At 42.6% G+C, this 15,625-nt stretch overlaps 1 protein-coding gene across 1 annotated transcript in view; it reads right to left on the minus strand.

Annotated features, from left to right (window-relative positions):
* Positions 1-15,625, minus strand: part of LOC146197527 (pleckstrin homology domain-containing family M member 2-like) — a 49,986-nt gene that overhangs the window by 17,010 nt on the left and 17,351 nt on the right. Inside the window, exons 5-10 of the mRNA XM_084599418.1 lie at positions 14,861-14,962; positions 12,680-13,518; positions 8,923-8,992; positions 6,268-6,426; positions 3,294-3,379; positions 935-1,073 (exon numbers count right to left, since the gene is read on the minus strand). Of these exons, the coding sequence (XP_084455544.1) occupies positions 935-1,073; positions 3,294-3,379; positions 6,268-6,426; positions 8,923-8,992; positions 12,680-13,518; positions 14,861-14,962 (1,395 nt within the window). The remainder of the gene's footprint in view (positions 1-934; positions 1,074-3,293; positions 3,380-6,267; positions 6,427-8,922; positions 8,993-12,679; positions 13,519-14,860; positions 14,963-15,625) is intronic.

Below are 15,625 nucleotides of genomic sequence, written 5' to 3' on the forward strand. Positions count from 1 at the left end.
GTGTGTTCCAATGTAAGTGCGAAAACTAAGACAGGGTCTAGCAATTAATTAAAAGCACCAAATAACCTCCTCTATATATCAAATTTTCAGCACACAAAATGTTTGCTCTTTTTTCTCACAATGAGCTGTAGCCATTGTGAATGAGGCTCGAGCTCTTCATTCAAAATAAATTGACGCACTTAAAGAAGTGAGGTTTCTGGCTGAGTGAACTGTATAAACCATTCCCAGTCATACAATACTTGAAGCTATACTTATGTGCCTGTGGGATGTTTCTGTGATGAATGGCCACCTTAAATGTTATCTAGTTAACATATCACCTGAACAAGCGATAATATTTTTCAAAAGTGTCCCTCAGTAATAGAAAGAGCAAACCTTCCATACCCCTAAGTTTAGGTGAAGACATGATGGTCTGCAATGCTTCCCTCACTACTCAAAAAAAGCCTACATGGCATCAGCACAAGTGGTGGTTCACACGAACACAATCACACATTACCATTGGCTAACAAGTTCACATAACAATCCTCCATCATAACAGGTCAGAAGAAAATCATATATTCCCAGAGTTGAGACATAATTGAGGTTTCAGTCAGAACATAATTTTCGTATTGTAAGACCATTACGACAGCAACCATGCTGCAAAACCTAAAATAAATGAATAGATAAGCAACCAAAAGCTCTCACAAATCAAAATAAAATTTACTGATAAAGCATAATTATCTCGACCGTCACATGTGAGCGGTGTCATAGGGCTTCACAGAACAAAAACGATAGTGATCGCAATAGTGATAGTCAACCTCAATTATAACTGCAAGGCAGTAAGTAGTTTTCTTTCTGTCAAAGTCTTTTTAGGGACTCTGGGAGTGTCAAGCAAGCACTGGAAAAGAGCAAAGATGTGTGATGGTGAAAGAAACAGCCTCAATCTTTTGTTCCTCACCTCTCGAGCTTTCAACTCACGAGCCAAAAGCTTTTTCATGGCATCTAGCTGTTCGGAGCAGTGACTCACTATAGATGGGAGGCATTTGATACCCCTGGGAGTTCTCCGAATGGCTAGATCCAGACTAGAGAGAATATTTCTGTAAAAGAAAAAGAAATGGGCTAATGAGAAACACGAAACACGCACAAAAAATACACTGGCCTTCGAATATAATTTGAATTGAATGAGAGCACAAAATCAGCTACATTTTTTCACTAAAGAATGGCAATTGTGTAGTTTTTCTTTTTTTTCCACTGTCCCATCTGTTTCACTCGATCCCTGAGTGTCTACTATTGCTGTGAGATTTTTTTTCTAATTTCTGCTTTTCAACCTGCTCCAAGCTCTTCGAAGATGCCCAGAAGGGTAGCCTCGAGCCTCTCTCTTATCCTGAGCCTTCTGCAGCAAAACTTATGACAAAGCCACAACCAGGCACCCCCCATTCCTTCCTATACCCCACAGGCAATGAACATGGAGACGATTCTGACCGTCTCTGTGCTGCGCAAATACGTGTTGCAATGCCACGTCAGATGAGAATACAGCCTGCAGAAGTTTTTAAGCCCTAATTAAATGAGCAGGTTCACCGTACACATATCGCATACCTTTAAGTTTTTCGCCAGCGTACATGCAATATGATGCCCTGCCATTTCTACACCAGCAAGAAAGTATCTCCCCAAGACAGTGCGGTGACCGCAGTGCTAGGCTACAGTGTGCGGCAGCCATGTTGTGGTGGTGCACTGAATTGTGTAGAAGTATTTTATTCTTTCTTTTTCTCTAGACAGTGCTGCGCAGACGCCCAATGAATGCCAATGCACAAGGATACCATGCCTTGCAGTCGCAGCGAAGGTGCATCGAAGTACATGTGAAACAATTCATCTTAAACAGATATTTAATTTTTTTACAATGAGTCTTAAGTTAAACCAGCTAAACGGTCTGACCTTGTTAACCTTATTCAACAATTACTATTAATCAAGTTCTCCTTAAGCTGGAGTCTACTGTGCTGACTCTTATTGCGAGCTCGTCGAAGCTGTTAACAAAGAGCGCCGAATGTGTACACCAGTGTCCCAAAAAAAGAAATTCATTTTTCATTTATGAATTCATGTATTGGTTTAAGTCAGCCCAACTCAAATGGGCTATTTGTGCAAGCATAAGCTCGAGGTGACACTTACGTGTAAGCAGTTATCTCTGGTTTGGATTCGCAGATGCCAAGTTTCTACAACTCACCTGGCATAAAAAAGCATACGCGCTTGCAGACCGTTTGAACACAGCTCAACAAAAGTAAGTGTCAAAATGATGTCCAATTAATCAAAAGACGTAAATCATGATGGCTCTGCCTCTAATCATGATTTTCAGCTTTTTTTTTGCTTGAAAAGGATACCACCCCCTGGATACTAGTATACTTCACTTAATTTCCGACTGTGCAGGCCAGGTGGGAGCTTCAGGTCAGGGTCCAGGGATTTTAAGCGGCAGTTCGTAAACTGGCCAGAATTCCACAAGGCGAGCGTGTGCTCCTGCGCAAGTGCGCGAAGCCTGCCCGCTGCGTCTGCCCTGGAAAAGGGGATCAACACACAATCGCCGTCTTGGTGGGCCGTTCAAGCAACCTTGTCTGCCCGGAGATTGCCCACTATGCCGCTGTGTCCTGGGAGCCATTGGTAGATGATGTCATGTCCTCCATTTATGGCATAAAGATGAAGTTCTCGTATTTCCGCGAATAGTTGCTCATGTGCTCCATGGCGAAGAGCCGCTTTTAAGGCTTGACGTGAAGAAACTTTGCTGTGCCGCCTGTGGGTTGGTGTAGCATTCACAAACTCTTATTATTTTTGGCAAATAGCCCTACATTAACAAACTACGGGTGCGACGAGACTATAGGCCACATTCTTTGTGAGTGCCCCATATACAGTGCAGAAAGACAGTGTCTCTGCCGTGCACTGGAGCATCTAGATGGATGCCACTGACTGAAATCAAGATTTTAGGTCACCGGCCGCGGCGATTTTCGGTGGTGAAGGCCTCCCAGGCACTGCTCCGCTTCATGAAAAGCAGGGGCCTGATCGATAGGCTGTGATTTTGCTGTTATGTTTCGTTATATGACTGTGACATGATGTGATGTGATATGGCATTGATGTGGCTATACTGACTACACCCGTCCTTCTCTTACCCGCCACTTTTATATCCACTCACCCCCTTCCCCCAGTGCAGAGTAGCAAACCAGTTTCTTTTACCAGTTAACCTGTCTGCCTTTCCTCCTCCTCCTCTGACTGTGTCTTAAAATATTCTGAGCCTAACACACAAAAACATTGCCAGAGAAAAAGCATGCTTAACATACCGTGTCAGTTCTGCATATCCTGTGGCGACATCTATCTGCTCTTCGGATGTAAATGTCAGGGAGAAACCCTGATAGTTCAGCCAGACCTAGAGGTGCATGAAAGTACAAAGCACAGGAATGTTCTCTCAATTAAATACAGAAAAGGAAAGTGTTGATTGAATACTTTAGGGGAAACCCCCAAGGTGGAGTAAATTTGTAATAAAGTCTCGGGTTCGATTCCCGGATCAGGACAAATTTTTCTTTAACTACGAAGTTTCTGAGGAAACTGTATAGCTTTCCTTTGTAGCCATATGGCTGCGCTTAGGTGGATGCCAATGAGTAATTACTCCCTTATTACAAATTTACTCCACCTTGGGGGTTTCCCCTAAAATATTCGATCAACACTATTCCCACTTCGAGTTATAGATCAATTCGCTCTCGCCCTACCGTCTGATCTGCTGACCGTCCTGGTTAGCTCAGTCGGTAGAGCGACTGCCCCGGAAAGGCAATGGTCCCGAGTGCGATTCCCGGATCAGGACGAATTTTTCTTTAACTACAAAGTTTCTGAGGAAACTGTATAGCTTTCCTTTGTAGCTGTATGGCTGCGCTTGGGTGGACACCAACTAGTAATTACTCCCTTATTATACAAAAGAAAACTGCAGCATAATCACAGAAATGCAACACATGATGAATGCACCAGGAGCTCTGCCTAGCACTGTACACACCTCAACCAACCAATACCACTACACCTTGATTGGTGCCTCTTTTACTGATTTCATGACGTGACTGGGTGTAAACACCACAAGGATATTAGACCACAAAAGCACCATCTGAGAAAACTATCAAGTATGCGTACAATCCACTTGTCAGTAGCAGTGTTTACTACTCTTGGGTATGCCGTACCTACAAGAAGTTCCTTAATATAAATTTACAGTGTAATTTTCTAATGCATTATGCACTGTCATGCCTCAGGGACTGTCACACTGACTTAAAGGCCAATTGCGATGAAATTTCATTTTGGCTTCAATTCCTGGCAATGTGGTCAGTGAGCCTTAAAACTAACCGTGAAGTGGTTTAGTGGTTATTAAATAAGTAGTTCTGTTGTTAGAAGCATTTTAAAAGCTATAGCAGACAACACATGTACCTAGCGGCCCGTTGCGAAGTTGGCTGACCTACCGGATATTAGATAAAAACAGACACTCGAAAGCTATTCTCAAGCCAGGCCCGTTGGAGGTGAACAGATTTCAAGCAGTGTGCAATAAGAAGCTGGAGGCTGAAGTGTCACTTGGAGGTTCTAGATTTGTTACAATGCTGACGTTTTTACTATTTCCGCTGCGATTGCCTTGCGAAAACACTGTTCAGCCATCAGGGTCACGAACAAGCATGGAGCACAAGAATGCGCGCATCACATGTGCTTCTGAGGTGCAGGAAACAAAGGGCTACATAAATTTTAGTTTGTGTCAGTGGCTGGTGTCCATTCGCAGTGATGGAAATTCATTAGACTGGTGTTTGCATCCCTCAGAATACCCGAGTATAATGCGTGCTCACTTGCTGAGGCTTTTACAAGCAGCAAAAAGCTGCCAATGTGCCACAGCTATAGTGCCCAAAGGTCCAATTGTGCCCTTTTTTACGTCATTTCTGGCTATTACTAATGGTCACCTTGTTTTCGAGAAACGGCGGTCTTGCGAACGATTCCTGAAATGCTCACTTCAGTTACCAATGCCATATTTTGTTGCTAGTACTCTCTAAAAATTGCTCCTTTTAGGGAGCAAAACATTTTGTTGCAGTAGGCCTTTACGTGAAGACTGCCAAAGTTTCTTGTATCTATCACTTAGCCAACACATGTGCATAACCCCAGAATGAGGCACGGAGAACCATCGCTACTAACCATCTACAACTCTACAGGCACACAGCAATGCTACATCATAAAGCATGCAGTGTAGCCCTGCACAAGCAAATCAACATGACATGAGGCAAAGAACAAAAGCAATGGTAACATCAGTCAGCTATCAGTAACACCCCTCGTTTCTCCTCTTAATTTCAGGTACGAAGATACGAACAAAATTACCTTAATACTACCTATATACAATTCAACAATTTCAAAAGAAATATTGCAATAAGAGAAAAATTAGCCTGCACATGTGCTGCCCAGCACTTTGATAAGCCTCAGTCAAAATTATAACACAGGCACTACCACATCCATATGCATTAGTGGCTCTCATTAACACTGTACTCTTGGCTTACTGTAGGTTATATGCTATACGAATACCCATGAAAGTAGAAGATTGAACAGTCACCACCATAGCTCAGTCAGTACAGCAACGAATATGCAATTCAGAGGTCATGGATTGCAACCACACCAGCATCATGTGGTTGTTTTTTCTTATACTTTGTTATCAATTACCCTTCAACCTAAAATGATTACATTATTAATTTCCCACTAAAGTCACAAATCAAAATAAAATTTGTATAGAAACATTACCCTATGCTTTCCCCAGCTTCATTCGTTTGGCTTCCTTCATATATCTACCTCCAAAGGTTTTTCAAATCTGCTGAGTCCAGTATTTATACCTTTCATGGTTCCATAGGATGCCAAATCAAGATTACCCCATTGATATGAGTAGCACCATTAAATGGCGACTAAAATGCATGAATAAAAGCAAGAATGCTAGCTTATAAGCATTCATTTCTCTTCTAAAATAATGAAATTTCCACAAAAGTGAAAGAAATGAAAAACTAACTAATGAAACAGCCCGGCTGTTGTGCTGACACAGCATTTTTCCTTTAAGCAAGCTAATAAGTGAGGAAACCTACAAGTGCTGGAAATAACCACTTCAATGCCATACATGTTTTTGTTTTTACTTGCAGCTGGCCCTACACTCCTAGAACACATAACACGAACGACCAACAGCAGTGAAGTGCAACTGTAATGCTCCAATGTTTCACTATGAACAAAAGAGAAAGCCGGGAAGTGCCGTAGAAAAGAGGCACGCACCGTGACAACTTTGACTTCGCTGAGACGTGCCGAGAAATCCTTGACGAACTGGTTTACCTCTGCCCCTGGCCGAAGCACGTACAGAAGCTGGTTGGTCATCAGGAGGTAAATGGGCTCAAGCTTTCCTCGCCCATCGAAGCACTTCCATGCCAAAAACATCTGAACATACATGCACAGCACACAACAATGAGTGACAGTGAAAGCTATGTGAATAAAATTAATAAATACATTTGCAAAAACCTCTAAACAGGGTGTTTCAGTGACAGTGAACAAAAATCATTAAAAATGTGTTTTAAAGATGAAGAGATGGATGGCTTCTGCAGCACTACAGTGCCAATGTTGGCAGACATCATAAAACAGGTTAATTATGCTAACTAGTAACCTGATTAATTAGCAATTACTTAACCAGCTTGCACCTGCTTTGACTAAGACAAACTTTTAATTTTGCAGCGACTGCGAATGCTTACCTTATGTAATGGCACTCACAAGGTGTGCACATAGCATTAAGAAATTTATATGTATATATATATATATATATATATATATATATATATATATATATACACTGTTCCTATGCATGAATATTCACTCACACAAGATGGCTTCTGTGTGCTCCCATGAAAAGCCTCATGGAAGTCACCTTGAGGAAGCATGTTTTTGGGGTGAAGCTGACTTGGTAGTGCAGAACTGGCAGGGTAAAATCTATCACGTGCTGCATATTTTCCCCACATACTATAAGGCACGTTAGCACGAAGTGCACCTACTCACTGATTTATGCTTAAAAACTCCAGGGCCACATTTTCAACAGCCATGGTGTCGCGACATGCTTTATCATGGCGCAAAGGTGGCCAGATATCTAAGTCAAGCACATTGCGTGCAGTGTAAGGAAAAGTACACTGAGCGCTCACTCGGGCCTTTGCTAATGTTGCAGAAGGCAGGAGATGAGAGCAACACATGGCTAGCCGGCTGGACACCATCAAAGCACTTGGACCAAAAAAAAAAGAGAGAGGGAGAGAGAGAGAGAACTAGACCAGTGCTACTTTAAGGTAAGGTAACTTGAGTCTGCTTCATGTTTGTAAGCTCATGTCATGCACAGAGCAAAAAATTCACTATTTCCAATTATCCTCTACCTTAAAGGTTAGTTTATTCATCGTTTCCAGTTAACGTAATATGGACACACACACATGTGCGCATATCTTTTTTGGGGAGTAGTTCTGTTAAAACAAACTTCTGACACCATAAGCAAATTCTCTGGCCAGTTCAAGTTCGTCATAAAGCGAGTCCACTGTATGTAAAAAAAAAAAAACTGTTGTCCATACTTGCTCCGACAACCAGTGTACACTAATTATAAAAATATAGAAAAACCTGTAAAACAACAGTTAAGAGCTGCATACCTGTAAATAAAGAATTTTAAGCTGTAGTGTAACCTGGCCTAAGAGGTCCTAATTATTAGAACAGCAAATGTGGTGCCACATTCATTTCCTTAAGGAGCTTGCTGTTTTTGATAAAGCATTAATTCTGTATCCTAGTGCTACACAGTAAACAAAAGTTCTATTGAATCCACCCACCATTAACTGCAACTGGTAAAGCACAAAGGCATTTTATATCTTTTAGAATGCTCTCAAATTAGTGTTACACAGTAGAAAATCCTTCGGCATACCTCTTTAAACAAAAATGTCGACAGTGCCTTTACTGCCACGAAATAATACAAATCAGGCAAAAAAAGAGTCTAATATCCCGGCAAGTGAAATGGCAATGTACACTGTATGGAAGATCTCGCTAACCATAAATGCAAGAAGTCTGAGCCAGCAAAACAGATAAAACTGTAAAATTTTTAATGCTAGCATTGTTATTTTACTTGGCTTGATAACTTTAATTCCTGAAATTGTTGTACACACTTATGTCATGCATGAAGAACAAGAAAAGAAAGCTTGAATAAAGCGAAATGAGACAGCCAAGTTACAGTGCTAGGCCTTGTTTGGGAAAGCAAGCATCATTGAAAGTTCTAACGTGATGGCTCACAAATTGCCTGCTAAATGTAAAGCCAAATTCAGGAGCATGGCTACCCTGTTCATTTTAGGTGTTATCTTTTCACACCATCACCATCACACTAATGCAGGTGGGTGTAGAGTATAATACCAAAATTTCAATAACAATCAGGTTAATGAAACAAAAGTGCAATAAAAGTGCAATGGCATGGTTAAAAAAACTTAACACTGGTGAAACCAGCTGAACCTAAATAATGAGCTCAGCTATGCACCTGGCTGCTTCTTGTCCACCTTACAGGCTATTTATTAATTTATTTTTTCAAGAACAGTATGAAAATTAATGCATGAGCAGTTTGAAACTCTCTCTTGCGGCTAGCTCCAAAGCTTGTTCTTTGGCAAAGAACTCAGCAGCATGAGCCACCTTTGTTAAAAGAGGTCTTTCGGAAGCAGAAAGTAAGAAATGGAGAAGAAAACTGAAATGAAAAAGAGATAAGCTAAGTGCTCTAATCATGAAGAAGTCAGGAACACGGGCACTGTTAATGTGATAGACTGGACAGACCCTGCCAAGTGCTTATCATGTGAGCATTATATATGAAGAAGAAAGACATGATCCCACAATAGCCCTGTCACTAACAGACTTGACTAAAGAAACATATTGTCTCTTTACCTTGTACAACTTCTCATCATCAGAGTCAAATATTTCTAGTGTCAGGAAGAGAAGTGCATTGTTTTCCACCCTGAAACAAAAACAGGGATCATACAACATCCAAGCAAAGTACCTCTATGAAATAAATCGATAAATCTTATACATGTGGCAAAGCTAACATACAGCAACCAGAGTTGAGAAATTCAATTATCATTACGGTGTGCATTGCAGGAATGACCAACCATAAATTTCAGCCATAAATCAGCATAATTTCAGCATGACCAACCATAAATTTCAGCCATAAATCAGCATAATTTCAGCATCAGCCATAAATTTCTTCAAAATCAGAAGTAATAAAAAGATGGCTATATGTACAATGCTCTGAAAGACAACAAGGATCCCTTAATTTTCCCCATTCCTTAAATGAAAAGGGAGGACAAATCCCTTTGAACCTGCAGTAAAATCACACCCCCACAGTAAGATACAAAACAATTTATAATAAAATAATGAATATAACGAGAGAATAGCCATTTTCCTTGGAAGCTGACACAGAAACCCATGTACCCGGCATTTCATTTTTACGAAGTGAAACTTTCCTACTGTGGGACAGAACAAACCTCCAATACCCCACAGACCATTCTGTGCCAGGTTTAAAGATCTGCAGTGCTTTCCAATACTTATACCGATTTGATGCAGCAAGTTGAAATCACCACTCATAGCCTGCTGTGTTGACCACAGCATGAAACATGTGGAAGACATGGCCCCTCAAGTGGGGCCTGCATAGAGCATTTGTATGAATAATTCATCAATGTGGTTTGATGCTGGTGCTCCCTTCATAGCTAAGAGTTGGGTATGCAGTCTGCTGAACAATGCAATGCTGCATGGTGAGCACAGTTTGCCACTCCACTCTGCGCCTTGGCAAAGTTGCATTAGAGTTGCTCTGCACTTTAACCTCCTCAATGCCCACAGTCCGAAGCAGGCGCACTAGTATACCTCTCTTGTTATAAATGCAACTTAGCTTCACTTTTCAAAACGTGGTCTCATGGCTAGACCACTTGGCAGTGCGCTTGACGTGCTCAACTGTGGCAATGTAAATTAAATTGTAAATTGGTTTACAATTTTTGTTCAAGGAAAGGTGAAATATCTGTGAAACTTCTGCTGTAAAGGAAGGGAAGAAGGTCGGAGTTAAAGAAGAGAGAAAGAGGTGATGTAGTGGAGGGCTACCGAATAATTTCGACAGCCTGAGGATCTTTAACGTGCACTGACACTGCACAGCACACGGACATCTTTGTGTTTCGTCTCCATCGAAGTGCGGCTTCCACAGTCGGGTTAGAACCCGGTTACTGGGGATCAGTACCTGAGCGTTGTAACACACTGAGCCACTGAGGCGAGTCTCAACAATGCCAACGTCCTCCTGTTTTCAAAGAGCTAAGCAGCAAAATATGACAGTGCAAAGAAATTTCTGTTACACAGAAAACAGCCATCATCAAAGCTTTAAATCTGGCATACGTAGTTAACATGATCCTGTCTCAGGATGAACTGTTGCTGTCCACATCCTTATGTGGTATGCAGAGAAGCACACAAGCTCATGATGAGACCTTCGCTGCACGCTCTCTTTCACAGCAGCCCATATCAGCTTCAGTGCCTAGAAATAGCTAAATGTTCTGGATGGGAGAGATTTCTTGATGGATGTGGTAGGATGTGGAAAAAACAAAAATTCTGGGGAAAAAATGAGGAAAGAATACATACTGCTTGGTACCAATCGGCAGATATTTGAAAAGTTTATATATTGAATAATAAAATTCTGTTAAATGATTGCTTCAAAAGAAAAGCAGAAAAAGTCTTGGCATGACATTCTCCCTTTGCTGTGATTAGTTTTGGTTGCAACAGGCTACGACATTATGTTATAAAAAAGGCCTAAATTATTGAGACACTTTAGTATGCTGGAATGCCGCATTATTCACCATTATCAGCAGTCGAGGTACACCCACTGCAGAGCAAAGGCCCCTCCCATATTCCTCCAAGTAACACACTTCTGCACCAGCTGCATCCATTTGATCCCAGTAAACATCCTAATCTCATTCATTGACCTTGCTTTCTGTCGCCCCCTGCCATACCTGCCTTCTCTTGGAATCCAGTCCATTCCCTCAGTCACCATCAGTTACCCTCTCTTCACATTATATGTCCTGGCCACACAGTAACTCACGTTCGCTCCCTGACCTACTCTGCTCGCTTTCGGTTACTTAACATTACAACTGTCACCTTCCGTTCCATACCTCTCTGTATTGTACTCAGTTTAAGTTGAACCTTTTTGATTAGCCACAACGTTTCTGCCCCACAGGTGAGTACTGGTAAAATACAGCTATTATATACTTTCCTCTTGTGCAATACTGGTAAGCAGCCATTGATGATCTGAGAGTACTTGACAAATGCTAAAGTAAAAAACAGATAACTGTCGAAAACCGTCATTCTTCCAAGACAATTTTCATTAAGCCACAGAAGCAGTACCAACTTTTCAGCAAAATAAACAGACCACAAAAGTTCAGCAAAGAACAACTCAAGCAATTTGTTGGACAGGAGACATGCACTCATTTGTTTTACTATCCTTTGCTTAAAGGGGCACAGTGACGTTAGTCAGGCCACTAATTCCAGCCAACCGCTAGGTTGTGCACGAAAACGAGTTATTCGGTTTATAAAATTCTAAATACAAGAAAAAAAAACTGCGTCTGAGCTGGTGTAAGAGGGAGCCCCTCTTCCATTTCGCTCACCCAGCGCCCGACTTGGGCAGAACCTATGAGAAAGGCAGTTTTCTGCTGACGTATCGGACGCTTTTCACCACAGTTGCCTGTTCAACTCAACCTGTAGGCGCACTTTTCGGCAGCGTCGTTACAAGGGTAACAGCAATCTCGTGTATTGTATGATTGCTGAGGTATCAGGTTTTACATTCTAGCCCTTGTTAACGCTGATGATTTCGCCACTATGGCAGAACTCGCGGCGTTCTGCCGGCGTCCATCGCTGGTGCTGCCACGGATCACTCGATCGCTACTTGTGCAAAATTTGGAGAACGAGTGCGAAGATGGAGATGGAGGAGTGGCGTACAGCAGCTAAAGCGAAGCCTACCATGTACATGTACAGGGCCAGCAAGGAGGTCATCTGTCGGCAACAACTATATGACAACTCCCTGGGCAGTGGGCTGCTGGCGAAAGGCTGAAGCCCACTGTGGAGTGCTGCGGACTCCGCTGTGGCGAGCGCACTTTACAAACGATCTCGACACAACTTGTGCCATCTGTGGAGTGTCGGCAGAAACGATCTGCCAAGTGATTTTGCATGGTCCAGCGATTTTGCCGACCTCCGAGATCTGAACATTGTCAGCTGCCTGCCTTGGGATTGGAGCCTGAGAGAGTGGAGCTATCTTTAAAGCACTTCAAGAGTACATGCGGAATTAAACACCTTTTATTTGTTTTCTGCGCAGTAACTTGAAGAACACTTGATTGTAAAATATAATGTGCATGCTCAACCAATCAGCGAAGCAGCACCCAAGCGAGAAGGAAACATCATATCCGTTAACAAACTTTGCCGTCGTGTGTCGCTCATATCGGTGCCAAAAGACTGGTTATCTGTTAGGGCTGGCACGCCAGGGCTAGAAGGTACCCCCCCCCCCCCCCCCCCCCCGTGGCGCATTCTTTCAGGAATAACCCTCATACACCATGCCGGATTTTCTGGGGAACACGGCCTTTAACACTACTTTGCTAAAACAGTCTCTACAGTCTCTACTTACTTGATATTAAGTCCTTCCTTCTTGCTTGTGCCTACGAAAAGCTCTGCCTTAATGGAAGCAGACCTTGGAAGCTCTGCTGCTTTTTCTTCTCCACTGGAACCACTTGCAGAGTTTTCTTCCTCACAAATCACATTCGAAGCAGACTCATCCCTGCGGTCATAGATAGAAAACATTTCTTCCTTTTGCTCACACCCATCTGTGTCCACCTTCTCCTCCTTAACATCATCACCCTCACAACCATCTGGAGCCCCTCTGTCCCCATCCACAAATGCGTAACAGCCGGAGTCCCTCATGGAACCAACCAATTCCCTCATCGCTACAAAACGACCAACATCTGCGGCACCTTGCTGACTACATGGGGCATCTTGCAACCAGACCACAGGATAATGTTTGGCACCAAGTTCCTTTTCGGACAAAGTGCACCCTTTGTTCTCAACCTCAACAATGTTCGCTTCAGTGGCCAATGAGGGCACTGTGCCTATGGTTTCACTAGCATGTGTCGATGATGACGATGTTCTCTTCCTTGTGCCATTGTGAACCCCTTTCTTGCGACGAGTCAGAACAACTCGTGTGACCTCAAGCTCTATGTCAGCATCCTCACTGTGGTTGCCCAAGGGTGGTGGAACGACGTCCATATTAATGATGCGTCGGATGCGTTCTCGGTCCAGAAAGGCCACGCAGTCAACACAGCCACAGGTGTCGGGAACATGCACTTCTTCAGCAGGGGAGGCCAAAGAAGACAGCGTAGCACAGGAGACGTGGGTGCTGTGGATGCCTGAGTCATCCTCACGAGAGCTGGTCGAGCTGTCCGTAGACGAGATGGTCATTACAGACACTCCCTACAGGCAGAAAATGAGGTACATTTCAAGACTGCATTCAGAACAGCAATACCAGTAATTAAGACTTCAGTAACAAACTTGAAATTTAAAGGTCCCTCTCAACACATGGTACTGAATCAAGCCACTAATCCTGGCACAACCTGTCGTCTGCTAACCATGCTGCCTAGTCTGGTCAGCACGGCAAGCCAGAAGGAATGCTCAGTGCATGCGTAAACCTGACCCACCACATGCCCGAAGTGTTCCACACCAGCTGCAGAAGTGGACGCTCGCCACCTGCTGTGAACTTGTGCAGGGACAAAGGCATCAAGGATAAAGACTCTGCGGGAAGTGGGACTAAGCGCAACAAGGGAAGAGGACTTCTCCAAATGGCTCACCGACAACAATAAGAGCAGGAACCTTCTTTGGTTCCTAACGGAAAATAATTTACACGGGTTTTTATAATATGCCTTATGACAAGCTTGCATAATAAAATTTAAAACCTGAAAGAGTTGCACAGCCTTCCAGCCTGCAGTTATGGTTCAAATTAGAGAGATGGCCATTAATTACTGTTTTCTATGAAAAGCTTGCAGGATTCAGAGAAACCCTTAGTAAATAAACGTTTTTGGGGGTATGCCCACCTGCACAGCACACATTTATCATGAAATTTAAAAGCAGGCTTCAATAGTAGGTAGCATACTTTGTCACTCTTCTGCCAGCTGCTCGCCAGCCGTCATCTGTGCAACATGAAAAATATTTTGGAAAGTTGTGCTAACACGTTTTTACAGGTTGTATTCCTGCCACGTACCCTCAGCAGGAGGTGAATCACACACACATACTATACCACCATTAAAACAAATTTTCATACTTTCACCATCTGTTATAGGATTTAACATGGTTACTTAACAAAGGCCAACATCACACGCACACTGTGAAACCAGAATATTGCTTTGAAAACTTTTGTCTAGCTGTATAAGCCTACTTTTCAGCCCAGCCAGCCCAGCTGGCAACTATGTGCCACCACATGATGTTTATGCTACAGTTAGGTGTCAGTCTATGCGTTAGATTTCATGGCAGTCATGGCTGGATAAATAAAATAAGCCAATATCAGGACATCTCGCAACACATGCGGAACGATTTTAGTCTAATCCCAGCAAAATAACAATACTCGGAAGAAGAATTTAAATCTCGATGTCTGTTGTGCTCACAATTATTAAAACATTCGCAAGCTCAGCCATTCCAGAATGCCCAAAGAAAGACTACAAACAAAACATAGCACTCCATCTCTGATGCACATATTTGATGAAAGGCTACAAATTCTGTGTGGCGCACATCAAAGTAGTGTCCAGGTATGCAGAACTCTCACCTGTGGCAGCACTACAATGTCGTCATTGCCAGAAGAAAGCAAAGATTGCTGGCAAAATGAAATCTTCTTCCAGGCATTAGTATCATCCAACAGAGCATTATTCTGAGAGAAATAAAACAAAGATGCATTTCTCGTACCATGACAAATTATGATTAGATCAATACTACAGGCTGTGCATTTGAGCACAGCTGGATTATTGCACCTCCTTACACAGCCAGGCACATCAGCAGCAGAATGTATGTAACTCTATATTTGCACACACATATACAGTAAACTTGAAGAGATTTTTGTTCCCATTGTCAGACATTTGCACTATCAGAAGTGCACCTTCGTGTGACCTAAGACTAAATGCAGCTTGCTGCGTAGATATCTAAGCATACAAATGGCATTTTGAACCATGTTTCTTCATGCAAACATAGCTAAATGCATTATACCATGACATAAAATATGAGTGAAAGGCTGCGATAAGCTTACTAAACCAGAAGTCTCCAACTGGTTGCGGATGGAAAAAAAGTTATCACGGGTGATAACTGCCGGGAAAGCCCTCTTCACAAAAGGGAAGGTTCCCTAGGGGAACCTTCCCTTTTGTTGCTATTTTTTGTTGCTTTGTCAGTATAACATGTTCAGCATCCGTAACGGAAGTCGGAATGAGTTTTAAGAGGGCGCAGCTTGAACTTCAAGCGCACTTCAATCGCATTTTCAAAAGGTGTTGGCCAATTTTGTTTGCCAAATAAATTGTTATTTCTCATGCCCGTCCCGTCAAGG

Source organism: Amblyomma maculatum, chromosome 3, assembly GCF_055883805.1.
Source record: "Amblyomma maculatum isolate TAMU_Amacu chromosome 3, ASM5588380v1, whole genome shotgun sequence".
Taxonomy (NCBI): domain Eukaryota; kingdom Metazoa; phylum Arthropoda; class Arachnida; order Ixodida; family Ixodidae; genus Amblyomma; species Amblyomma maculatum.